Source organism: Serinus canaria, chromosome 1, assembly GCF_022539315.1.
Source record: "Serinus canaria isolate serCan28SL12 chromosome 1, serCan2020, whole genome shotgun sequence".
In the NCBI taxonomy this organism is placed as follows: domain Eukaryota; kingdom Metazoa; phylum Chordata; class Aves; order Passeriformes; family Fringillidae; genus Serinus; species Serinus canaria.
In genome coordinates this window covers 17744230-17772068 of record NC_066313.1, presented here as the reverse complement: position 1 = coordinate 17772068, position 27839 = coordinate 17744230, and the positions used below count along the sequence as shown (strand labels likewise).

General features: G+C 41.5%; 1 protein-coding gene across 1 annotated transcript in view; it reads right to left on the bottom strand.

The window, feature by feature from the left end:
* ALCAM (activated leukocyte cell adhesion molecule) overlaps positions 1-27615 on the bottom strand; it is a 115511-nt gene extending 87896 nt beyond the window's left edge. The window contains exon 1 of the mRNA XM_050977863.1: positions 27284-27615. Within this exon, the coding sequence (XP_050833820.1) occupies positions 27284-27383 (100 nt within the window). The 5' untranslated portion in view covers positions 27384-27615. The remainder of the gene's footprint in view (positions 1-27283) is intronic.
* Positions 27616-27839: the final 224 nt, after the last annotated feature.

The window sequence follows — 27839 nt, the reverse complement described above, 5'->3', positions numbered from 1 at the left end:
GAAAGGGGGTTGGGATAGATCACCTTTAAGGTCCTTTCCAACCCAAACAATTCCATGATTTTAGGATCTTAACATAATTTTGGAAGTTTGGCACATTAACACTACACTTGCCTTAAAGCCAGATGCGATTTCACTATATATCCTGGCTTTCCATTATCCCTTGAATATTTACTGCAGTGTAAGAAAATATATTGTAACTAAATTTATCAGCTAGCTCCAAAAACTGAAAAGTCATATAGCTCGTATTATAGCTTAATGTCTGAACGTAAAATATAGAGATTTAGGAGGGTTTTTTTTGATAGCCTAATCTGATGCTTTTCTTAAACTGTTAGTGGGAAAAACAAAAAAATCCACCCTGCAGTATAATTTTTACTCATGAAGAGTGATATTCACCACTTCCCAGGAAAGTTGATATATCAATTTAAAAATATTTTTACATTTTTTCAGATTTATGTTCGGATTTGTCTTTATTATGCAAAACACAAAACCATACCAAGCTAGCAAGACCCACTAAATTGAATAAACAAGCTACAATAAACCAGTCTTGCACTTCAAGACCACACATCCCCTGCTTTAAGAGAAATACTACATGCACAGGGTGTCACTGTCTGCCATTGCAGGAAACTACCTTTCATAAGCAAGGAGGATGAGAATTCAGCAGGACCAATCATCTTTGGCTGCTTTGTATTTTATCATCTTGCCACCAATTTCCTTCTGCTGGGGAGAAATGAATACAAAAGCAAGACATTCTATTTATCTTTTTTATCTTCCACATTGTTATAGCTTATGAAAAAAACAAGAGTTTTGATTGCTAACTCCAAAGTCAAACATTAAACTCCAGAGCAGGAAGCCTTACAGCCACCTTGTTACAGCATTGTTTGGGCTTAGGTTAGCTGTTTGGGTTGTTTATTTTTTGAAGGTTTGTGTTTTGGGTTTTTTGCAGTAAATCCAAAAGAAATAACTTCCTCTGTAAGTTATTATGTCACTAAAACAGCCAGAGTCAGCTAACTGTTAGTAGAAATAATTTATGATAACAAATATTTTGCCCTAAGTTACAGGCAGGCAAACCTGAAGCTAGCATGAGTCTCATTACAATGCCATTTTTGGAAGCTAAGTCCAGCTGTGCGTCATTCTAAAGAATTATGCATATTCCTTATTAAAATCCATCAGTGGACAGGAGATTTCTTTTCCCTCCTTCATTTTCATTTCATCACTGCATTTACACTGTGTTGGCAGTGGCAAGAGATGATGCATGTTAAGAAACAGAAAACCATTCATTCTGATTTCCTAATTACAAGGGAGTAGACCCTGGCTGTTTTGAACTCTCTCTTTGTTTTGGTTCACATGTGCATTAAATGAACAACCTTTCCTGCAGCTAAGTGAGAAATAGCAGGGCATTGCTTTCCTGGCACTCTGAAAAATGACTGCTTGCTTTCAGTAATACTGAAGACAAAGTAACTGGTGAATATACAGAATATCAGAGCAAAACTATTCAGGATCATTCTACTCACAAGATGCTGGTTAGGAATCTATATTCTTCCAGTGTCTTTTTCTGTCTTTCACTGTCTCAAATATTTCCCCTTCTTAAAAGATAGGCCAACACTGCAATACTTGTATCCTTAAATTTATGGAGGAAAAAAAAACCCAAAATAAAACCCAACAACAAAGAGAGTAAGCAGCCTCTCAGGTACTGGGTATCCCCCAGTCCAGCCTCCTTCCTGCCAGTCATGCAGCCACCCTCTCTCTCATTATTACTTCACTGCTCTGCTCCCATAGAGCCTAGTTACTCACCAGCAAAGGCAACAATGTATTTTACAAGTGTGTGGTGGGGAAAGTTGGTTTTGTGTGAGAAAAGAAGTGCAGGTCTTTTCCCAAAACAGTCACTGACACACTGGAAATACCACTTTTGGTTTCTTCACTCAATTCAGAACTTTGCAAGGAATTAAACTTTCCTGATTACTTAGCTCCTGTCTACCTGTCCTACAAAATTGCTGTGATCTGTGCCTGAAATCAGGAGATCTGACATTGATAAGAGAATATAGAAAACCACATCATACTGACTTTTCATGTGGTATTTTTCACCATTCTCAAATACCTTTCTTTCTCATCTGCCTCTTTTGTCTTCCGCTACATTACTTTTTCTACTGAGTTTACACTCCATAAAACAATTTCATCTCTTAATGCAACTGATAATTTAAAACATAAAAAATTACTTTTAATAATATAGTCAGCGCAATTAAATTATGGCCTACTTTTGAAATGCAATAAAAAGTGGTTACACATTTACCTTCAAAGTTCCTTTATGTTCTATGCCTCAAAAAACACCCTGAACTTTGTACCTCCATCTATGTGAATTCTTCAATTTTCAATGAACAGGAGGTAACAGAGAAAAAAGCCAAACAAAAAAACAGTGAGGAGTGTTGGACACTGCAACATCAAGGACAGTGAGGTAAACTGTGTCCTATCTTGTCAGGTATTGATTCTAAGATCCAAGACATCCTTGTTTGGATTGTTCCTTTCAATCAGCTCTAGATGATGGATATGTTCTTGCACACATGCAAACTACCTGAAAAAGGAGATTCTGATGATGAATAGAATATAAACAGCATCATCTGAACTAGTTCAGTTCTGCACAGCTATAAAAAAAAGTCATGTAAAAACAGATATGACTAAGTCTTTAGAATGGAAGACCAACACTTTCATGTGCCTTAACAAATATCCATCAAGTCCTTCTGTCCATATCCATCTTGCTTTATTCACTACATTTTGACAGTTCAGTAATTTTCTCCACTAATATAATGTTTTGTTCCAAAAACCCCACCATATCTGTACTTAGAATCTGATACCCAATGAATAAACTAACCTTCTAAAATTAAGAGGTGGAGAAAACACTGTGTCAATTATCACAGCTTTAGTCAAGACACTGACACATTACAGCTCATAACCAAGTCAACAGCTCTGCTCCCTCTGTCACTCTGTTCATTTGCAAAGCAAATTTTGACAAGGATGAACACTGGCAGACTGAGCAGAGTGGAGAGATGCTACGATGCTGCCATCAGAATGCGCATGGGAAGATCTGGGATTGCCTTAGGATTAGAATAAGAGAAATGGGATGAAAGTTATAAAAATCCAAGCTCTCCTGAACATCTCACAAGTGCTGCTCAAGTACACCAGCCCAGGTATGACAGATAACGACACAGCAACTATGGTCTGACAGCTTAACAGAAACAAAAACCTAAATTATACCTGAGGACAAAGTATCAATGTCACTGCACAACAACCACAGTGAAGCCTCAACTCAACAGCTCACTGCTGTTAAAAGAATTTTCAAGACCTGATTTAACTTGAACAAGTAAAAAGATTGTTTACTGGCAAGAAGAAAGAGTCTATCACATGAGGGAAGGCTAAGAGAGACTACTTTATTATCCAAACAGACAAGAGATAGAAGTGTTTGAGCTACAGTTCAAATACTGCCACATGCATTATTACTGCATTCTGACAAGCTGAAGTTTTCTTCCCTTCTGAATGGAAAAAGCAATGATAGAAAACAATTTTTAAAGGTAGTCAGTCAATTCATAGGTGGAATTTATATTATCATCTGCAACTATGTGGGCATGGACTCAGTGATCCAAAATGGCCCTTCCAGTCTTAAATGTGCACCTCTGTCTTAGTAACATCACCATAAATCTTCCCAAAGGAAATTCCAGTGTGGGCATAAACCACTTTCTTCACCCAAATGGGCCCTGCCCTTTAGCCTGAAATTAGCACTCAACACCTGAACTGGAAATGCAAGACTCCTCTGAGCCTACCTCAATTTTCCAGTCTGCTGAATTTTTAAACAAAATCCCCTATAATGATCTTCTAGCTGCCTAACCGCTTATACATTTAATATAGATCTCCCAAAGAGTTCCTCTTATCCTCTGCATCCTCCCTGCTCTCCCTCTGTTTTTACCATTTTCTTGCTTAAAATACTGATTTGTCCCTGCTGAAGTTACTGGGCCTTAAACCATGCTGTAAGCCCACCACTGGAGCCTTAGAAAGCTCCAGGAGCACCAGATGTGCCTGGTACCCTAACACTTCTCCATTCAGCACCAGGGATGCACCACCAACCTGGGAAGGTGCAGATTCATCTTTGGTCATACTTCACACTCTGCCTTCTCCTCCTCCCCCTCTCCTGTCCTTCGTTTTTCATCCTCCAATACTTTCAGAAATGTTTCTGAAGTGATGTTTTAGGAGTGACACACCACAGCTTTTCCAGCATTTAATAAGCTGGTTTAATAGCAAGTACTTATTTGCCTGTGTCTCCCACCTGCAATTTCTTAGCACTAATGCTGGTGTTGCCAAGCTCTAAGTTTCCTCCGCGTAAAAGTGGTATTAAACAAACTTGTAAATTACAGATCTTCTCCTACATGTTCTAAATATACACAGAGATACTTCTTTTGCTCAGTTGGAGTAAATTTAAACTAATTTGATTCTGCAGATTTGGGCTTGTCAGTGCATCAACTCTGTTTAAATCACATCTCTTACCAGATACTACTGTTTTTCAAGACCACCAGCATATCAAAACTGTTATTCTTCAGTGCAAGGAGTACTGGACATCTCCAACACTCCTGAAACAAAGTCCTAATTAAAGTCTGGTAATTCTAGATTTGATTTTGGTACAGACAAGAACTAACAAACCCCAACAATATTGTTTAAATTCAAGCCTAATTTTTAATAAGAAACCTAGAACTTGGACTTTTAAATGTGTCTGGAGGCTACAGTAAGGAAGAAAGCACCTGCATTCCATTTTATAATTGAGCATCCAATTCAAAGTTTCTACTTACTCATTCAAATGCAAATTAAACTAGCTAAAGCACAAATGCCCAGTCTGAGACACAAATTCAATTATAACAAGTCAGTCACAGAATTCTTAATATAGATGCTTTTCTGCACTTATATTTACATTTTAATCTAGACAGGAGAAAGAACAACGACGCTGGTGAGGTATATGCAGATTAAACTTCAGGGTTAGGTATACGACAAATTAAAACAAGCCAAATAAAATAGACTAATAGGACCTCTAGGATTTGTTTTTTTTAACTTTAAGAGACAGATATGACAATTATTATTACGTTTTGTAAAGACTTTTCCTCTGAGTGCAAGAACCTTAACCGCAGACATCAACCCAGAGATACAATCTGAGACTGGTATTCCTGGCATGACCACAGATAGATTAAAGGATAGAAGAGATTGTTCATCTGAACCATGACACCTTTTACTCAACAGCACTTTTGCTTCCAGAAACCTTTCAAATTTTAACTAATTAAGAGTTGAGGCTCTTTGAATAATTACTCCTGCAGACACCCAGGTCAAAAGGCTTTGGGAGACTTGCTCCATGCACAGGACTGAGCAGCTTCCAGCAATTCCACACATCAATCCACCCTGGCAGGTAAACACCACACTCAAAGGCTCCAACCACTCAGAAGTGCAACCCACATCTCCCAGTTTTTGTGGCAGATGCCCACAGCTCAAGACCAGGCAGTTCCTTCCCACAGGTTATGTGGCTGGTTGTGGCGGGCTCACCTTCTCTGGATACCAGCTCACTCTCCAGCCCAGCTGGAGAGAGAAAATACAACTGAAGGGTCAAGGGTTGAGGTGAGGGCAGACAGAAATCACTCACCATTTGCCTCCACAGGCAAAACGGACTTGATTTGAGTAAAAATAATCTACTGTATTGCAATTCAAATCAGAGTAGGATCATAAAATAAGAACAAATCTTAAAACACCTTGCCCCTACCCTTCCCTTCTTTTTGGCCTTAACTTTACATGTGAATTCTCTACCTATCCCCACAGTGGCACAGGGGACAGGTAAAGAATTCACAAGTAAAGTTAAGGCCAAAATGGTCAGTTGGTCCCAGTCACCACATGCTGTTCCTGCTGCTCCTTCCTCCTTAGGGGAAGGACTCTGCACACTCTTCCCGTGCTCCATCCCACAGGAGACAGTTCTTCATAAACTTCTTTATGTGAGACCTTCACACAGGTTCTTCACAAACTCCTCCAGGGTGGGTCCCTTCCATGGGATGCAGTCCTTCAGGAACAGACTGCTCCAGTGTGAATCCCTCACAGGGTAACAAGTCCTGCCAGCAAACCTGCTCCAGTGTGGGCTTCCCACAGGGTCCCAGCCTCCTTTGAGCTCTGCTCTGCTCTGGGGATCTCCACAGACTGCAGGTGGAAGTCTGCTTCACCATGGACCTCCTTGGGCTGCAGAGGCACAGCTGTCACACCACGGGCTGCAGGGGAACCTCAGCTCCAGTGCCTGGAGCACCTCCTGCCCTCCCCTTCTCTGCCCTTGGTGTCTGCAGAGCTTTTTCTGTCACATATTCTCATACCTCTCCCCTGCTGAATCTCCACTGTAGAGATTCTGCCCCCTCCTTAAATACATTATTCCAGAGGTAGTGCCACCATCACTGATGTGCTCCAGGGCTGTATGGGACATGGGGGAAGTTTCTGGCATCTTCTCACAGAAGTCACCCCTTTAGCTCCACCAACACCAAAAGCTAGCCCTGCAAACCCACCATACTGGTTCAGAGAAAGCCAGCCTTCTGCAGGGAATACTTCTCATCCTCTTCAACCCACATCTCACAGATGTGTGCCTCAGCACTACAGATCCAATCTCTTTGGACCCAGCGACTGACAGCAGAGCCAGGATTGTGCGCCTTGACAGTAACAAGCCTTGCTAATGCAGTAGCTTAAGTAATCCATTTTTGCCCTCATAAAAATCTGTGATTCTTGATCAGTGCCATGTGCTCAGTATGTTTCACATGATCCCCAAAAAGATGCTTTGACCTTGTGTTGGAAGCATACAGGTATCAGGTCATTTTGTTTCAGAAGGGCACCCACATCAAAACCAAAATAGATACACCTCTTCCCATCAGACACAAATATTCAACTTACTCCTGTTTACCATGTTACTCAGACACTGAATTTAAAGGACTTTGTGGTCTCAGCTGACCTGCAGCCTAATGTTACACTTTGGCTGAATTTCAGGGTCAAAGGTTATACCCAAAACAGAAAAGCAGAAATGGAGTTCATTGCAGAATTGAAATGGATCATGTCTGATGATCCACTATGAGCCTAAGTTTAGCTTTACATTGTCTAAAAATCTACCCACAGACCTGGGTAAAGGTTAAACAGGCAAGCACAGCCTTCCACTTAGCCCATCAACTCCAAACTGAATACAAACAAACTCAACTCCGTACTAAATACAAGTTTTAATAAATTGTAGTCTGATGAAGAGTTTTATATGGTCCAGATTTCCTGTTGAACAGTTAGATATACTTTATGCTATAATTTTTTATTTATGTAACTAGCAGTTTCAAGAATGTACTTTCTCTTAGGTATCTTCTCCTGCTCTCCATACTTCATTTATTTGCATCAACAACCTCCTCCTTACTTCTGTCCTTTCATCACAAAACTGCCTGTAAAATAATTTGCAATTTTCCCATAGCTCCATTATCTGCTCACACCTTTTTGGCATTAAAAAAGCAGCAGAAACAATTGCAGTGCTTGACAGATGAAATTTGAAGAGGAGAGGAGGAAGAGATTAAGTTTGTTGCATTGTGTCTTTTGCTCAGATGCTTTCTGGAGAATTAAAGTGTGCATTAAGCTAAGCATAACATTTCTGAAAGCACACAATGACTCATAAAGGTCTCTTGTGCTTAGCTTTATATTTTTTCCCCAACAATATTTAGTGCAACTTGCACACATCAATAAAGAACATGGCACCTAAGACTATCTAACACACCTACTTAAGGCACAATATTGGCACTTACAAACTATCCTAGTAAAACTTCTGAAGGGCAAAACTAAAACAGGAACTCAAAAGTGAAGTACAGCAATCAATCTTACACAAACACACCAAGCTTTCACAGCCACCAAGACATGTTCTTGCATGTATTAAAGCAGATAGGCTATTCTGCTTTCTGCTCTAAGCACTAAAAATCCTAGATGGGAGAATTCATGCCAGACTAGAAGACAGCAAAAATTATAATTTAAAGTAATTTTGTGTTTAAAATACACCAGGACAGAACTTCACAAGTTTAATGTTTTAATAAAGAAGTTACATACACACACAGTAGATACTAGGTCACAGGGACCTCTGGCACAACTGCCACCTTGTAACAGCACAGAATTAGTTTGTCAGCATTAGGAATAATCAGGGTCTTCCCTGTTTATTTAGCACTTTTAATAATAGTAAAAGAAAAGAAATCTGGCTATTTGCAATGGTGAAACTTAACCAACCTGTATGTATGGGTTATTCCACCTTGAAAATTCACATTGCTGAAAAAATTTAAATGCTTTCTAAGATGAGCAAAAGAAATTAAGACAAAGTAAGCAAAACCTCAGCAGGATAGGTGATTTGATTTCAGTTGACAGAAGCTACACATCAGCTAGCTTCCACTAAGGACACCACTGCTACACTAAACAAGCTCTGCAATTTGACATCAAAGGAGTTTTGAAAGAATAGTACATTACTTGCTGAAATCACTGTTCTTCTTCACTTCCTGACATTTTACAGCAACTGCCCAAGGGACATGAGAGACTTCAGCTGTAGTCAAATAAAAATCTGAGGAAAAAAGATTCTGTTCTACTCATACAGACACCTTGATTGGAAGAGCTGCTAAAGTGACCTTCCAAGTGATGAGGTGTAATCAGGATGCTCCACTTTCAAAGCATGTAAATGAATTAAAGCCAGAGAAGGTACTGGACACCTGCCTTAGTGCTTCAACACCCAAAGGTGTTTTTGAAACTGGCTACAAAGGGACATATAGTCCATCTTGGAAGTAATTCTCTTAAGAGGACAATTCAAGAGCACACAATTAGCTGGAAACTGCATCCTGAGAGTAGTCTGGTGTGCCTCTTCATTACCCTGGCTGATGAGGCAAGGGAATATGAGAGCTGTACTGAAGTGGGAATAAAACAGCCAAATCTGTCAGGGACTGGGACTGGAGAAAAGGAAGAGAGGAAAATGGAAAAAACGGGCACCAGTTTCCTCAAACTGTGGAAAAGACCAAAAAGTCTGAAGTACAGATCCGCTGTAAAGACAAGAATTTTCAAAGCAGCAGCTCCAGCTTCAGAAACAAATCACTTGGCAGAAGGAAAAATGTTCAGGATGTTGAGAAAGAAACAGCCCATGTTGGTGCAAAAACCACTGCTGTACAGCACAGTATGCTCTCCTTCATCAAGTTTCAATTCAAAACATTATCTAACTTCTATTTCCAACATTAAAATGCTGGCAGTAACATCAAATAATCAAGTGGTATCTTTATTTCCTCATTTTAAGGAAATCAGTCCCATTATATGAAAATACAGTGATCCACTCATACCACTATCAATTCCTTCTGTAGGATGTTTCTACAGTGTAATAACTAGACACAAAGCACAAAGCAAAAAGGCATCTGTAGAAGTGCATGTTAATCTGCAGGCACCAGCTTATGAAAACCTCTGCTACAATTTATTTTCCTTGCATTTGAACTCAAACAGCTTTTGAGGAATAAAGCAAAACAAAGAACTGGATTGTAGTAACGGAGAATTTAAAACACATTCAGTCAGCCCTGCCCAAGGCCCATATTAAAGGTTGAAAAAGAAAATAATTCTATGCTTTCTTAGTGAGACAAAAAAAATTAAGATGGCAGCGTTTGTATCATCATCTCTGTTGCATTGCTCTCTTCTACTCTGTGTTTTCAAAAAGAAACAAAAAAAGAGAAAAGAATTGCCAACTAAATGCTTTATGTCCTTTTTTAAAATTAAAAAATACCACTTTAATTTTTTCATTATAAATTTCTCCTGATCAACAGGAGAAATTTATAATGAAAATTGGGCTTTAATAATATTCACTACACACAGAATCAAAAGGGTTTATTGGTAATAAAAGCCTTAATTACAGACTCAATTATTGATAGACATAAATGAAGTACAGTTATATCATTTTCTTAAGCTGTGCAAAATATAAAATAAAAACCAATGAAACCATTCTGGGCTTTATTATTTCATGTTTGTAAAAAGGTTGGGATTTTTTTGTTTGTTTGGGGGTTTTTTGTTTTGATTTTGTGGTCGGTGTTTTAATTTACAAAAAAAACCAAAAAAACAAAAAACCACAACAGCCCTCATTCCCTCTCTTATTCTTTTCCTTTCACTTAGCTTTTCTATCTCCATCCCATTTCTCCTTTCATGCAGTAACAGAGTCCTTCTCAGGCTACTTAAATTCTTTCATTCTGCCATTTTAGATGATGACAGGAATGTGTTCCACTGACCATTCCTGGCCAGAAGCAAGCCAGGCAGCCCCTGCTCTCCCAGGCACTCTGCAGCAGCACTGCCTCGGGTGCAGCAGCAGCATTTGCTAGAGGGACAGCCCCACCTGGCCAGGACGAGCTGTTGAAGGCAACAAACCACAGTTTCACTCAAACACCCTCCTCTCATCTCTGCAAAGGGCAGAACTCACTCTTATATCCCTCTCCTGTCCACACAGGACTTTGAAAAAGTGTCTTGCAGCTCTCCAACCCCTTTTGTATGGCTCAGGTACCTCTGAGCTGATGTTCCACAAGGTAGCAACAAAACTAGAAGGAAAATTGCCTTGCTGACAATGCAACTGAGCACCACCATAAATTAATTCCCAGCACATCACCACAGCTACATCCTTCCATGCCAGAGTGCTGTGCTCATTCCAGGATCCTTGCACAGCCCCAGGCACACTTAGCACCCCAGAAAATCACTGCCAGAAGACACCTGCCCTGCTATCAACGCCCTGCTCAGAGTTGGTTAAACCATCTGTGTGATCTGGATTCCCTAATTTGTGCAGAATTTGGGGCAACTTGAGGAGATGCGTGATCTTGGAGAACAGAAAAATAGCCCCACTAAACACAGATAAAGGCTTGACAGAGAATCGTGCCAATCAGGCCAGAGGAGGTTGCTATTCTTAGCATTGCTTCTAGTTAAATAAAGACTTCTGAGTTAAATAAAGATATCAAGTGTACCTAAGAAATTGTTTCATTTTCACTGCTGCTGCAATTTGCAGCTGGCAGTTGAGCTTCTCAGTGAGATCCTGGGAAGAAGACAAGAAAATTCTACAAACTTAAAATGACTGGACATCGCCAGAGATTCAACTGTTATGTACCACTTTTAAAAACAGAGATGCAGTCAGGACATAAGTCAATTAACAAAAAGATAATACTGAAACAGAAAATGCATTTAATGAGAGCCTGACTAATGCCAATTAAATGCTCTTTGAAAAAAGAGGATGCCTGTGATACATTATGATTAAGAAACTAACTAACGTAAGCTAGCCTTGAACAAGAAATAACAAATTGTTGTGTTAAATAACTATAAAATTAACACAGACCAAGAATTTTTCTTCTTAAATTAAAAATTAGTAACACTTAGCAACTTGAAGAGATTTTACCGTGCTCATGGAGAAATAAACAAAGAAAAGGTACAAGACACCCAGCTTCACCAAAAATAATTTTATCTTGAGCAAAATAACCAAGAAACACAAATAAATCAAATATCTTATGGGGCATAATCTGGCTAGGGGAGCAACTTGATCCAAGCATTTTTGATAACTGCAGTTTTCGATGCTAGGAACTTTAAAAAAAAAAAAAGAAAAGAAAAAAAAAAACCCAAGGATTATATTGGACAAAAGATTTTTTAAAAAGGTTTCCATGAAGTAAGCTATGCAGAGGTATGCAACTCTGAAAGAATATGCTGCCATCCAGCAAACAGAATCAAAGCCTGCATGAGCCTCCAGAAATACCAGCATAGAAGAGTCAATAATCAAACACCAATTATAGAACATTTGAACAAAAATAAAGGAGGTACCTGAAAAATAAGAACATGAAAGGTTGCATATAAACAGCAAACACTGTTCTGAAAGACTGACAATTTTATGGCATAATGCACTCACAGCCTGTCACCAGTAACAAATAACTTCTGCACACAAAGAATTTCAGATCCTTGTTGAGAACATTGGAGGAAAATAAAATCACGAAAAAAGGAAAGTTATCTTTTGTTACTCTCCCACTTATCTGTAAATTCTGAACAATGATGTGGCTGAACTAATCACACAGGGATGCAAGCATTCCTTAAACTCACAAAGCTGAAAGTAAAGTAACCTATGCTTACAAGTGAAAAAAAGGTGTTTGACTAATGAGAAAGTGCACACCATCATCTTTGTTGTGGGATGAATGTAAATTGAGCTTAGAAATTGAAGGGCTTGACCCTCATCTTTTGGAAGCCAGTTTAAAAGACTTCAGGAAAGAAACATTTCTCCCTCATCTCCCTAAAATGCAGCATGTAGAAACACATTGAGATAATGTGTAGGCATTCAATGAAAATTATTACAGCTCCCAACCTTTGCTAACAAGTTTCAGGGCTAGGTAATTGATTATAAAAATGAAACTGCATTTACTATTTGCTAACTTCTGATAAGCAGCAGCTATATAATTGATTCTCCCTTTCAATATGCAACCAATTGCACTGGTATGAAAGCCTGGATGTGAAACGCTGGTATTTTATTTAACAGTTTGTCTCACTGCCTACTTTCCCCTCTATGAATAAAGACTGAACTCAAATTGCCATAAAAAAATTATGTGGACTACTTCAGAGTATTTAGCATTATTACTGGGTAAATGGCCTGAGACAAAATGAGATGCAAGGTTATCTTAAGTTACTACTTTTCTGGGAGGAAATCTAGGAGTCAGAGGCAATCATTAGTTATTGTTCCACAAGTCTCCCAAGAAGATCTGTCACAGAAATCTGGCAAATTTCATAATCCTGTGTTTCTGTATCTCCAAGGCATAGTTTGGTAGACAAATTCTAATTAATTAGCTGTATCAGAATAGTTTGCTAATATAAACATAGCTCTCATCAGCATGTGCATTCCTGGCAGCATAACAATTCTCCCTTCCTCCTCTTCCTTGCTTCGCTTTTGACAGTGCAGTCTGCTCCTGTAAGAACATCTATGCTCACATCTGGGCTGGTGTAGAAGCATTGGGGAAACATGCATTATATTCTTTGAGCAAAGTCTGTGGGACAGTTAGTCCTGAGACCTCTACCTAATACTTATCTGATGTGTTTTGTCTCTAGATTGTCCCAAAACCCCTAAAGCTCGTATTTAATGACCCACAGGGAGAAAAGAGCAGCGTTCTTTACTCCTCTGCATAATCACCTGCTGGCCTAGAGCACAAGTCTCTCCCCATGAGGTCACTCACACAAATAGGTCAAGGCAAAGGACCTTGAATCCTCATCATGTTCACTTCTGACTGAATGGTTCCTAGACTGAGAAACTCTGCATAGAACTCCTAGGTGTTATTTGAGACCACAGATAAGCATGTGATTTAAGAATCACGGCGTCATGCTATCATAGGCATAGTGAAAGAAAGACAAAAAAATATTTGTTTAAGCCCATTCTTTCTTTAGACTGAGCACAAGTTCAAGTAGAAAGCACCATGCCTAGAGATCAATCATCCACTGACATGTCTATCCACTGCAAAGGAAACAGAGCACATGCCGGTCTTCAATAACTCCAGCATTATCTCAGTAAAATTTCTATAGGTCTTGCTACCTATCACAGTTGTATGCACTGAGAGCCAATATTTTACAGGATTTTATTTAGGTCTAGACAACTTTTTAAGTATTTAAGTCTCTTACAGCTAGTCACAGTGATCCTTCCTTCACTCACATTTTACAATCTTCCAGCATAATGAAAATGGATGTCCAGGAGCTGGAACAACCTAAATGATCATTATTCACAGCAATCTAATAAAATATGCTTCACTGAAACTTAATATTTAAAAAAATACAAGCTGAAATTAAAACTACTCTGGAAGTTTATTTTAAATAGCAATAACAATAAAGCACTACAATATCTCGTTGAAAAGTGGGACAAAACCAACACATGAATGGGACCATAACTGAATTAGTCTACACTGCAAAATAAACAAGTAATCATCACAGGTTTTGATAGCCATGCATTTAAACATATCCTAATCCCAAAACTAATAAGAAGGCATAACTATAAAAATAGATCTTTCATGTTAAGTCTCATATAAGTCACAAAACTGCAAATCTGCTCTAAAGGATTTTCTCATATTTTAATTAACTATCATAAAAATATTGTGATGAGATAATCTCGGTTTATATAGAAGCATTTTCTCCATTTAAAATCACGCTCAAGAAAGCTTAGTAAGCTGCCTATTCCCTGCTGACAGGCACAAAAAAAATCTATCCATTCTTATATATTCTATTTTATAGATGGGAAAACCATGTGTGTGCAATTTAAAAACAGGCTTTAAAAAGTCAGTCAAAGAGGTGAACTTACATCAGACTTGGGAAGACTGAACTAGACCAATCCCCTACCTGAACTATTTCTCTGCAAGTCATGATAGCACAACATGCTCTGCAAGGAGCAGAAAGATACTGTGACTCACAGACAGCATCCAGCATCTTAAAACCATCACTTTTGGATTACTGTATCCTCCCAAGCCCGCTCTGCATGGGCCCTGATATTTCTATTCTAAAAATTAGGCCCTTAAGAATCTATTTAAATATTCAGATAATTTCAAAGCTGGGTGCTCAATTACATGCTGGATCATGGCCCAAAATTATTGTTTTACCTTAATTTCTGTATTTGGTGACCAAGCAAAGCTGCTGTTACAGGTTTATGGCACCTGTCAACTACCACAAGCTTCTTCTCCCCACCTCAGTCCAGATACAGCATGAACAGGCTTAGACCAGAAAAGTGGCTGAGTGCTGCAATTTCAGCAGCACTGGCTCACACATCTGTATTTATTACAATATCCTTATTAAACAACTAATGGTAAATTTCTTCAGAATTGGTAACAAGGATCTGTAAGAACACTGGCTGCTTCCTTCCAGGAGTGAAAGTTTCTTGACCATCTTGAAAGCCCACAGTGTAAGGTGAGAGTCACTCCACAGAACATCTGCTGGCCCAACAGGACAGACACAGACATTTAGGTCTCCCACTGATTATGCTCAGCACATGACAGCCTTTCTCTGGCACTTCACCTCATACACCAAGTCTCCTACAATGACTAGAAGAAAACATTCAGGGCTTTTTCCTCTGCTCAAAACTGCTGTCAGTGTGAAGAGCTTTTGAGTTTATCTGTCCTGACCTCTAGATGGAGAAGGAAGGCTGACTAGAAAGGTTGAGTTACTCCAGGTGGTTGCCCTATGAGCACAGGCCACATATGCCCACTGCAAGAATGTTGTAGCTTTGCCGAGTCCCTGTGGGAAGCAGAGATGGCTTCCTGAGACAGGAAATAACGCTGAAGCGTGTGGCTGTCAAAAGAGGAACAACAGGGTGACGTGGCAGTAACAGGATCTCTACCAAGAGGGACATCCTGCTGAACTACTGCGGGTGAAAGGAAAGGCTCTGACTGTCAAACCCAGGGCAGCACGCGGAGATACAGACAGGGGAGGCCAGGCACTGCCTACCTTGAAACTGGGTTGTCCCCTGCTCCTCTCTCTGCTCAGAGGCTCTCCTCAACCCCACCACTTTCCAGAATGCTTTCCGTTCTCCTGTCACAACTTGTTTGACTCGCAAGCCCAAATCCAGCTGCCCTTTCTGTGCAGAGTTCTCCCTCCCCCAGCCACGCAAGGGGAAGAGGAAGCACATGCTGGCTGTGCCAGGGCGCTCTGCTTCCATCCTCCTGGCATGGCCTGCCTGCTCTCCCACCCCAGGCTCCCCACCACCAACACCCCTTCCCCTGTCTCTGCAGCAGCCGGGACTGTGCCAAGCAAAACCCAAAAGCTGGGGGCTCCCCTCAGACTCATCCCACTGTGCTCCAAAACCCCACCCACACAATACACTAGCCCCACACACGCCAGCTACAGCTCCTCCTGTCCCCACGCTGTCTGTCCCTTCTGTCCCAGCTTCCCAAATGACTCTGTCTCCTTCCCAGTCTCTGTTGCAGAACTCTTGCCGTGATTTTGCCATAATATTTCTTTTCACAGGCTTTAAGGATATACCTGGTTGAACATGCTGGAAGTTCTTTGCCTTTAATTTGGGTCTGACACTCTGCAGAAATGCTGATCTGTGTCTTTGGCCCACTGCTGACAGCAAACTTCTCACTCCAGTCTGTAAAGGCTCCAGTCGTGAATATTTGCTTACATAACAGTAGCAGAAAAGTGAACTTTTAAGTATGCACATTAATACATTCTGTCAAAGATCCAAAGTGCTGCTGTTGCAATCCTAGATATTCCAGATTTAATTGTTCTCACCTCTAAAGCCTTCACTCTCCAAAGCCTACAAAACATAGAGGCATACTATGTCAATGACAGAGTGAAGTTAAGCAAACAATATGCTAGCAAAAAAAGTATTTTCTATTTCTCAGCCCAAAATGTTCTCAAACATCTTTTGATGTTTAAGTGGTATTTAGAAATCCAAACCACCTCTATTATGTTATTTTGCTTTCTTGAAACAAGAAATCCAGACCTTTTCTCTTAAATTTCAGCTGCCAAAAGAATAAAAATTGGTGGGTAAGAATTTAAGTAATCTTTCCATCTTTTTCCTTTTCCTATGATTTTGAGAAGTCAGGTTCAGACTCCCCTCTAAATAAAACGGCAAAGAACAGCTTTAGCTTCCAACTCCCCATACAAAATTTTAAACTTCCACTCATGTGCCATCAGAAGAAGAGATCACATGTGGCAATATACCTAGAAGGCATAGCTGAAGTGACACAGGGGTTCAATCCAAGGCTAAATCACAGACACAGATGCTCCCCAGCTGCAGCAGTAGCTGGTGGTACAGCTCATGCTGTCAGCCTCCCTCCAGAGTCAAAAAACACTCAGCCTAGTCCCTTCCTGCAACAGAGGGAAGAAACAGTGTCTCAGGAACTGCTCCTCCTGATGCCAATGGAGACCTCCCTGAGCTTTCTGACCTGGACATGTGCCATTCCAGACCCGATCACAAGAAAATCTTCCTGTTCCATGCCTTGCATGGCAAAGTTCGCCCACCCTGACACTGGGAGAGCTCTTCAACATGAAATTCACCTGCTATATCTGCAAATATAATTTGCATGAGATTAAGCATTCCAGACTCACCAACAGCTTGTTGGCAATAGAAATTACCAATGACATGCATCCATTGCAAAAGTAGACCACACAAAATTTTCCTGCAATTAAAGCATTACCAAGCAGCCAAAGGCCGTGAAGTGTCCATTATGTTTGAAATATAGCTCAAGCAAATGCCATAAGAAACAAATTATTTTTTCACCACTGAAGTACTAGAGATCACTCAAATCCTTTCAGATGAAATGCATGCTGTAATACTTCCACCCTGACTTAACAATCCAAGAGTGCTAATTTCCAAAGGGAAATTAGTTCTCCTAAGCCACTGTCAGTCCCCATTCACAACAGCTTCTACAACTGTCACTGTTTGAAAAGCCTGGCATATGGAGTCACTCTTTTCAGAGAATACTCATCAATTTCCTCTTCCATTAAATTATATTTAAAAAACAAAACAAAACATAACACAACAAAACAACCAACCAAAAAAAACCCCAAAAACCCCCATCCAAACCTGAATCCACATCCAGTTCTCATTGTTCCCTGACCACAGGGAATTAAAAAAACCCTGGACTTTTTTTTTTTTTTTTTTTAACTTTCAAGTTGCTGTTGAGGAACACAATGGAAAAGTGCAGAGCTTAGCATTTTATTAGCAGATGGAAGATTTAGGTCATAACCTCACACCTGGAATTAAGCCCCAATAAGACTTTTGGTTTTGTAGTAGCTATCCCTCCCTAAAGACAGAGTAATAGTTCAGTTCTAAAAAAAGGAAAAGAAAATGCAAAAAACATAACTAGAAGTGACTGAAAAGCCAGCTAAAAAACCCCTTTAAAACACCATGAAAAGTTTAGCAAAAAAAAAAAAAAAAAAAAAGGTTTTCATTGAAATAGTCCCTTTCAGGTTTCTATTTTTAAATGACAAGGTCCCTTAAGTTTTATGTAGATTTTATCACAGTCACATAACTTGCAGTCTGTGAACCACCAACTTCCTTCTGTGGTTATGAAAAAAAATCTGTACTGTACAATATGTCCAAAAAAAAGGCATGAATTCTCTATTGCATGAAGAGAGCCTCCTCAAAAGGAGTCAAGGTCCCCACATGCTCAGTGCTCTGCTCTCTCACACTTAGATGAAAAGCCTTCCAGAACAATTGTTGCTGTTCACAGATAAAGACACCTCACAGGAAGACTAGAAATCAGTTGAAACACAAGTTAAAGCAAGCTATGGATGTAACTTTTGTGAATTAGAGTCCATATCTAAAACAAGGCATCCTACCATACCAAGAAGGCTAAGTTTTTATACATACTCACACAAATCTTCCAGTGTGAAGCTCATATGTGGACTTCAGGAGTAACCATAAATAAAACTATAAGAATAAATCATTTTGAGAAACAGTTTGAATGCATTACTTCTGCCCAGAAAAATTAACAACCTCTTGGACTGAGCCATCAACATCCGTCTTCAAAAACACTCCCACATTAAAAAAACTGGACTAAGCATTCCAGCTAGAAATTATTCACCTGCCTCTCCTCCTCTGGAGGCAAACATTGCTCCTCCCAACACCCACTTCTTTCTGGATAAAGCTGCTGGCAGCTCACACACAGCTATTCAGCATTCACTACAGAAACACACTGTGTTATTCATTCCTCTATGCCCTGTGCCACTGATGCAATGGAAAGAAAGCCAAAGGTTGTGAGCATACTGGGTGTGCTGAAGCCCATCTGGGTGTGCTGAAGCCCATCTTTCCTTATCATTGCTGTACTTGCAGATGGACATAATGATGAAAAAGTGACCCACAGAGGGCTTCATGCACCACTCAGACAAGAAGAAAAGTGTTTCTAAAGAAAGCAGACACATCTCTCTGCAGTAGGACAGAGAGTAAGCATGCCCCCAGCAAAAGATGGGAATTTCTCATGCTTGGGAGGAATAGAGATCTTTCCCCTCTTACATAGCAGAAATGAACAGCCACCAAAGACCTAAAGGTTACAACCACTACAGGGAGTTCTTGAGCTGCATGCTGTCCAAGAGGAACTCCCAGCTGCTGGTGGTGGCTGCAGCAGCCCTCCAAGGCCCCCTTTGCAGGATGATGACAGCCAGCAGGTTCTGCAGAGCCTAACACTACCAGCATGCCCCAATACCCAGCTACATTCCCACAGACCTCCAAAAAACCCCACAATTCCTATTTCCCTGCTCCTATTCCTTTGGCCCTCGGACAGACACAAAGCATCTCTTTAGCCCCTCTGATACACCAACAGTTCTACACACAGGCAGAAAGTTTGCCTTCCTTCTGGCTGCAGATACCCAGGGCTTAAAGCTCTTTTGAGATAAGGAAAGAACTTTCTTACAGAGCAGGCAATACATTATGTTAGGATGCACAGAAGATGCCAAAATATTCTGTGATTCTACTAAGGTTAACCTGCCTCTATACCCACAGTAGTCACCTTTGCAACATACCACTTATTTCCCAATGTCTCAAAAGTTTTAGACTACTCCCCCTGCTACCCCCAGAAGCTGCACAGAAGTTTTGGATTTAACACCCCAGGGTTCTTAAAGTGACAAAAAGTGACCCACAGACACAAGAGAGTCTGAATGAAATACCAGAAAGCTGACCCATACCAAGTCTGCAGGTGAACTTCAAGAGAGCACACCCCAAGATTCATATAGACACTTCAGAATTTGCTGCTGTGGGGCACCTCACATTAACTGGGGTTAAATCTTTAAGGTAAAGGACTTTTACTTCAAAACTGAAACAGAACCTGTTGCATCATTCAACAGCAGTGTGAGGTGCTAGGTCAAACAGAACTACAGAACAGTCATCCCTCCAAAAGTCCTGTTACAGAAACCATGTCAAGAGCTAAACTACTGAAGCAAACAATTTTCTGAAAGTTTTAAATATTTAACAAAACAGTGCAAAATACAAAAAAAGTACAAAATACAAATTCATGCAATGCAAAGCAGCTGTCATTATTTACTCAAACACTGGTGACTGTTTCAAACCACAGGACTTCATTATTAACCATAATTACTAGAATTACTTTACTAACCGTAAAGCTCTGCATTACTAAGTTCTTGCAGAAAAACAAGAGTAAGAAACATAATTCACTCAAACTGGAAGCTGCTGGGACACTCACAACACTGATTTTCTTATTGCTTCTCTGTGTAGGCCGGGTTCAAGGTCAGCAGCAAGTTGCGCAGCAGTTTGAAAACTGAAGAGTAATATTAAGAATTCTTGACAAAAATCTCAGTCATGAATTATATTTGGAAAAATTATCCCCTTGCTAACCTTTAAAGCTGTCAAGTATAAGATGCAAATGTTTCCTGGATTTATATCACCAGTTGTCAGGGCACTACTTCGCTGTCAAGTGTCAGAAATTTCCACCTTCCCCAGTTTTAGAAAGCAAATCACATACTGGGGTGTCCCTGTGTGGATTTTAAAATAATGCATGCCCTATCATCCTCTCCCATATGCAAGCATTTGATGTGCTGTATCAAGAATGAAGAAATTGATTCAGCATTCTTCTCTCTTCTGAAGTTACAGGGCTACACTGCAGTTTCCCAAATCCTGCCTGAATATTCCATTTGTCCTTTCCCTGTTCCATGTGTGGTTTTGTAGGTAAAGGCCACTGAGTTCATCTCTACTCTCCAGAACAGCTAGAATAAACCAACAAACCTTTGACCATCCGTATTTTATCTGGATGAGTCACAGACTCCACTTTGCTAAACACATGCCGCTTTGTGCATTTCATGAAATAAAATTCCATGCCAAAATGGATAAATGCATAGATTAATACTCTAGCTATCCCGTGAACTGAAAAATCATTCAGAATCTGCAATTAAAAGAAACAGCATCTCACAAATAATTTTGAGATCTCATAGTTGCCTTCAATTGCCCATTTTTAAGTGTATTTCAACCCATGTATTGTCTGTCAGGTATCCAGTTACAGACGATTAAGTGAACACTCACCATTCCACCCCAGAGATAAACTGTGCCAACCCTCTAAAACAGAACCCTTAGGAATTCTTCCTGGTCAGCATGAAAAATTCACTCAGCTCAACAGTGAGTTCGCAAAAAATAAATTGTTACATTTTCTAACAATAACAAGCAAGCAAAAAAACCCAAACAAACCCAAAATCCACCCCATCAAAACTTCACATTAAAAAGCCAAACCAACAAAACCGTGAAATAAGTCAGTTGTATATAAAATGCCACACGTAAATCAAGCTGTACAAAAACTACATCTATTTTGTTCTCCAATATCTATGGATATTTTCTTTAGTTAAATTGAAGAAAAATGGATTAAAAAAAAAGCAACTTCTGCAGCATGCAAAATGATAAAGGGCATTTGTCTGGGATTCATCTGATTGAAGAATAATGATGAGTTCATTATAAGTTAACTTGAAGGTGACTCAAAGAATATTTTTTAGAAGTCCTGTTCTTTATTGAGACTTCATAATTAGTTTTAAAACCATCTGATCAGAAATACTATTTAAAAATAAAAGTATACAAGAAAAATATAAAGTCCTAAGTTTACGGAGCAGTTATCAACTTTCTGTATGTATGCTTTTCTGTGTTAGAGACATGGAAGGGGTTAAAAAGCACACCTAACCTGGCTTCTTTCACAATGACCATGTTTACAGAATGGCAGCATACATATTCCACTTTTCCTTAAAATAAAAAAAAATCCTGCAAGAACTTACTGAAAAAACAGACTTTTTAAAACAAATGCCCTACCTAACATTTTACTGGAAGTTCTAACTTTCTCTCACCCCAGCAGTAAGTCTGGTACAATCATTTCCTTATCCTGTTTCTAGCCTATTTCATGCCACACCATTCTTGGCCCATTTGATCCCTGGAAATACCCTCTATTTATTCTAATTCTTTTGGGGCTTCTCCATGATTCTCACCAGCTGCTTCCTCGACAAACAAGTGTCACTTAAAAACCTGATTCTGTAGTGTATCCATCTGAAACACCCAAAGCCTTGTAGCAAAAGAGAAGTATCTCTAATTGAGTCATCTTTGAGGGTTTGCCTAGTATGTGATTTGGATTTGGCCTTCCTTCCCCTTCATGCAACAGGAAGCCTATGATGAAAGTTAGATGCTTTCAGTAACAAAGCCTAGCATGACAAAACTCTGTGAAGAAACAAAGACTTTTAATACAACTTTCTGGCTGAAACCAGAGGTCTGGGAAAAGCTGAGACACACTGCTTCTAACAGTAAGGTAGCGGAGCTCCCTCTATTGAATTAGCTGCCAATATCTCTTCAAAGCTTTAAAAATGCCAACTGTGGTCAGAATCAATGCTCTAATGAAAACCTAAAACCTGCCAGCCTGGGCAGCTGGGACCTGCCACGTACACTGTATGCAAGAGACAGCCAAGGAAAGGGGACAGCCACCACACAGAGCCCATGACACATGCCAAAATGTCACTGCCTGCCAGGCCTCCAGCCCTGGGGACTCCTGCTACCCTTGGCTGCTGTTTGAGAGTTTTCCATCAGGTCCCAAATTGCTGTGCCCAAAGCCCACAATTAACAACGCCGGGGCATACTACAGATGGTGCTACCACAGCACAAAACACAACACATGAGTGCAATTTGGGCTTTTGAAGTTTTTCTTCAAAACTGAGGTCAACTGTACACAGAGTACCCCCTAAACAAAATATATGGAAATACAGACTGTTGAAACACTTATTAAATCACCAACTGCACTTTTTACTTCTTATCAAGGGAACAGCTTAGTATTTCCATTGCTGTTGAAAGCATTTTGAATGCTTTCTACCCAAAAGTTACAGAACTGTTCTAACCTTCTTCAATATCCTCCTGTTCCCATTAAAGAAAATATACTGAGATAAAGAACATGTAGGTCAAAACCTTGTCTTCTGGGAAGATAACACTCAACCATTTCATATCAAGGGGAGTTGTTAATATTCAGGTTTTCCTGGAAAAATCACGTTCTGCTTAAGTAATTTCTAATTATCACCCTACAGCATTTACAATTCTTTAGGAGTCTCTCATTTGAGCATCAGTGAATGGAAGTGTAACTATTTTTCTTGAAGACAGAGGAACTCGAGAGAAATCAGAATATTGCAACAGGTCCTCAATTCTCTTACAAATGTGGCCTTGTAGTTTACACACACTTTTTAATAAAAAATTACTGTATTACCAGAGGAAAAAGCTGCACATCAGCCAACTCAGAGGAACCTTGAGTAGCACTGAAGAGAGAGTCTGAAGATTATGGGGTTTTAGATATGGTAAAAATCTATACATAAAATCTAGCCTCCTATTAGAGCTGGCAGAACTAACCAGGACCATACTACAACACCATACTATTAGAGGTGTGGAAAAACAGTGTCAACAATCAGCACGGCAGTATTAAAAAGCCACAAAACTCCCGTGTGTGAAACAGCAATGGAATAACCACTGGAGATCAGACCTCGAGCCAGCTTGTCTGTGATCATCATGTTATGGTCATAGAGCACAGATCACAAGAAGGGAAGACTGAATATGGACAATCTAGTGAAAGGAGATCCAATTACAAATTAGAGCTCCTAGAAAATAAGCCCATTCAGTCTCCCCAGTGTTATCAGGCTCAAAGTGCATACAGAGAGGTGGGGCTCCTCTGTAATCCGTTGCTTACTAGCAACCTACTCCTATTTCACCCAAAAAGTCCAAAACCATTTTGACTAAAAAAATACTCTCCAGGAAGTCCTCTGGTAGAAAACTAAAAAAGCCCACAATGGTGTGTCACATATGAGCAGCCAATATATTAAAGTTATTGCTGCTAGAGAAATGCTTCTTTTCATGTGGCTTAGAAGGATCTCCTATGGAATCAGGTATGATACCATGGAAATCTGCAGCAGGCACTCTTACGTCTTAGGACTACAAACCCCACTGCTTAAGTAAGATACTTGCAAGAAAATAGAGAACACAGTTTTAGCCTGATCATAAAGATGTAATTTTCATTATGTAAAACACTTCTCCTATTTTATTTTCCCCTTTATGTATCATCTTGCATAAATATTTAGAGATACTGTTCTCCAAAACTTTCTGCTGGAAATAAGTCCACAAATGAATTCTACCACAAAGAAGATTATACATAAACCCAGGGTAAATTATTTTAACAACCAGGTTACTTTCAGGAATGAGAATGGATGGTATTGCAAGAAAGGGGATTACTCTTACACAGATTGGAGAATGAAAATAAATTATCCTGAAATTAAATATGACTTGTGACAGATATATTTATTTCATGAACATAACAACATATATTTTCTCCAATAAAAATTACCTGGTTGAAATTTCAAGGATTTACAGACCTGGATGATTTCTGTTGTTGCCCTCTGCCTTCTCAGTGCTACAAACCCAACAGTAGGAGGGAGAGCACAAGAAAAACAGTTTATGTTGGAAGACTTTCACATCAAAAAAAAAAAAAAAAAAAGAAACCCTAAATATATCAAATGCTTCCCAAAGCAATCAATTAAAACTCACTTAGGAATGGGTCTGGTTACCTGTATATTAGGCCACAAATACATGGCACACTGAAGCATATACATGTTGTGCAGATGTTTTCTGACTTCAGTTTCAGAAAACCCTTGTGAACACCAGATCTTAATATAGAAATCCAGTTACCTTGCTCAAAGTCACACCAGATATACCAGGGATAAAACAGTCAGAAGTGAGAACACAATGAGTGTCATGAATAAGATTACATGTTTCAGTCTTGCTAGGCTTAGGCAATATGTAGCAAGCCCAGTAATAAAAGGAGAGACTAAGAGCTTCCTTGTTGTAATCCACCAGAAAAGCAGGGGGAGGGGGAAAGGTAGCTCCTGATTAAGAGTTTACTTTCTTTTCACATACAGCCATTCCTCTAGAGATGTATGAGATTATAATCCTTTTTCTCACTTGGTCTGACCTACAGGCAGTCTCTTAGTGCCAAATGTGTACTTGGACCCCCTCTCTCTTTTCAAGATGGGTATCTTCCTAAGCAGTCTATTCTGCGAAGAAACAGACCCAAGTTTTTGCATAAGGAACTCCATCATCGCAGTCCATCTTAAATATTGCCAGAGATATTTACAATTGAGGCACATAAACTTTTAATACCTCATCTATTGCTTTCCATACCCAAAGCTCAAATGGAACTCCCAAAAGCTGAGCACCATGATGGAGTAATACATCCATAATTTGTTAAAAAAACTAGCTATCATCTAAAATAGATGAGATAGCAAGGGGGAAGAACCAGTAAAACTACAACAATATCAAGACCTTTTTATAGGTATTTTTGTATGTATCTTTTATATTCCTCAGAATAAACAGAACTAGAGGCTTAAATCTACTACTGGGCTTTCCAGGCATTTTCAGTACTGCAGGGAAAGTTTGTAAGCTGAGGTGGGGCTGGTTTCTCCCCACACATATTTCCTTACAGTTAGCCTGAGCTTCTCCTTGACGGGGCAAAGAAGGAATGAAGAGCAGAAAGAACAAGTTAAGTTATTTTGCTGGCAGCCTATTAAGATCGCAGGTAGTCAAGTGACATTTTTTTATAGAGCTCCATAAACACAACCTTTGAGATAAAATATTTTATGGTTTCACATTTTCTTCAAATGGAAAATGTAGACAGATACACAATCACCAAGATCATTTTGTATTTACTCGGTTAAATCTCTCCACAGAGGCAAAGTCGTGCTTCTTAGAAGCTGAGGTGCTTATCCCTCTGATAATCCACATGCCTTCAAGATTTCCTAAAATGAACTATCTTTCCTGAAGACTTTCTCTGCATCACATCAACCAGTATTCTTTGTAAGCTATGCCACCAGGACTGGAATTTATTATGTCCGACAGTGATTATACCCTGTGTTTGCCAAAGCAAAAGCCAAGCAGCACAGCCTGACACACGGCTTACAGTTCCAATATTGCTGTTGATTCTGTCTGAGGCTTTTTTACTGTTCTATTCGAAATTACAGATTCAGCAGTTGTTGTAGCTAGTTTTCAGTTTTCTACTTGGAGCTTGTAAAACACAAAATACACCTAGTGAAAAAGGTCTGCTCTTCTCTTTCATTTCGCCAAAACCATACTGGCCATAAATGGTTAACTGGAGAGCACGTAACAACCAGGCAGAGGCCAGGAATGAAAAACCACCAGCAGCTCCGACACTTCTGCAAACCCTCCGTTGTTGCAAAGGCACATAGTGGCAAAGCCATTTCTTAAAGCAATACAAAATTTTACCACAGGCTGACGCTCTTTCTACAAGAATAATGAGACGGTCCCCGCGCTGAATGCAGAACTCCTCACTTCACAGCTTTTCCCTCAGACTTCACTTTCACGCTCAATATTTACAAAACAAAGCCTACAAACACCTCATAGCCAAAATATTCCCAAAACAATTAGGATATTTAGCACTCTCTGCGCCTTCCTACTTCCCCACCGCCTCTCTCAGGAGTGCTTTTTAGGGGCGGAGGGGGGAAGCGAAGTTACCCACGCGATGCCGATCCGCCGGAGCAACCTCAGGCACGCAGCGCTGGCCCCGGGCGCGGCGCCCGCTCTGCCCCAGCGGGCTGCCCGAGCAGGGGGCACCGACAGCGGGGCTGCCCCCGCCGCGCCCGGCTGCCTGCGGGCGGCAAGTGCCCGCCGCGCTCCCCGGGCTCCCACCGGCAGCGGAAAGCGACGGGAGGCCGCCGGTCCCGCGTTGTGCAGGCACGGCCACGGGCGGCACTGAAGGCACGGAGAGGAGAAGCGGCTGAACCGCCGAAGTTGCAGGCGGCTCGCTGCACAGACGTGCTGCTCAGCCTGGAAGTGAAAGCGGCACAGCACCGGGGCTCGGCTGTCGCTCCCGGGGGGGCAGCGCTGCCCGGCGGCCGCTGACAACGCCCTGGAGGGACCCCGCCGCCGTTTCCCTCGGGGAAAGATGAGACCGGCGCGTCTCGATCCCCCCCACCGCTGGGGCAGCTCCTGCCTTTCCCGAAGCAGAGACGGCATCAGCCGGCGCACCCTCGGAAGGCAGGAGAGGACCGCTCTCCTCCAGAAGCGCAGCGGGATGCGGCGGGCACCACCGGTCGGGAGCGACCCCCGGCGAGCAGGGAGCGGGCGGTAGGTACCGGGGCGCTCCGGGGACCGGGGCGCTCCGGGGAGCGGCGGGCGGGCACCGCCACCTGCGCCCCGGCCTCCCCTCCGCCAAGTTACGCGCGGCCGGGACGGCGCGGCCGGGGCCACCGCTTCCCGCGGGCGGGCGCTCACCTGGGGGCAGGCAGAGAGCAGCGAGCAGGAGGCAGAGCAGGGGCGGCAGCGGGCCGCGGCGACAAGAGGCGCAGGCGGCGGCGGCGGGGGGCTCCATCATCCCGCCTGCCCGCGGAGGGACCGGGAGGCGGCGGCGGAGCGGGGCGGCGCGCCCGCGGGGCTCTTCCCTCTCGCACCGGAGCGCGGCAGCGACTTCTCCCTCGTCGAGGCCGGGAAGAAGCAGCGGCGGCTCTCCCCCGGCGCCGGGAGCAGCGGTAACTTCCCGGGCGCGGGCGGCGGGGCGGCTGCTCTCCCTCTCGGCGAGCAGCGAGGAACGACTCCGCACTGGAGCAGGTGGCGGCTCCTTTCTGGCAGCCGAGCGGCGCTCCAGGACTGAGCGCTGCGGCGGGAGAGGCGGAGCCGGGCGGTGGCGGCGGCGGGGCTGGCCCGGCCCCCGAGCCCCCGCCCCCGCCCCTCCCGGAACACGGCGCGCAGGCGGGGGGAGCCCCGCGGGCAGCCCCGCCGCCGCCCCTCCCGCTGCAGCCTCCCCGGTCGCCCGGGATGTGCGGGCCCCCCA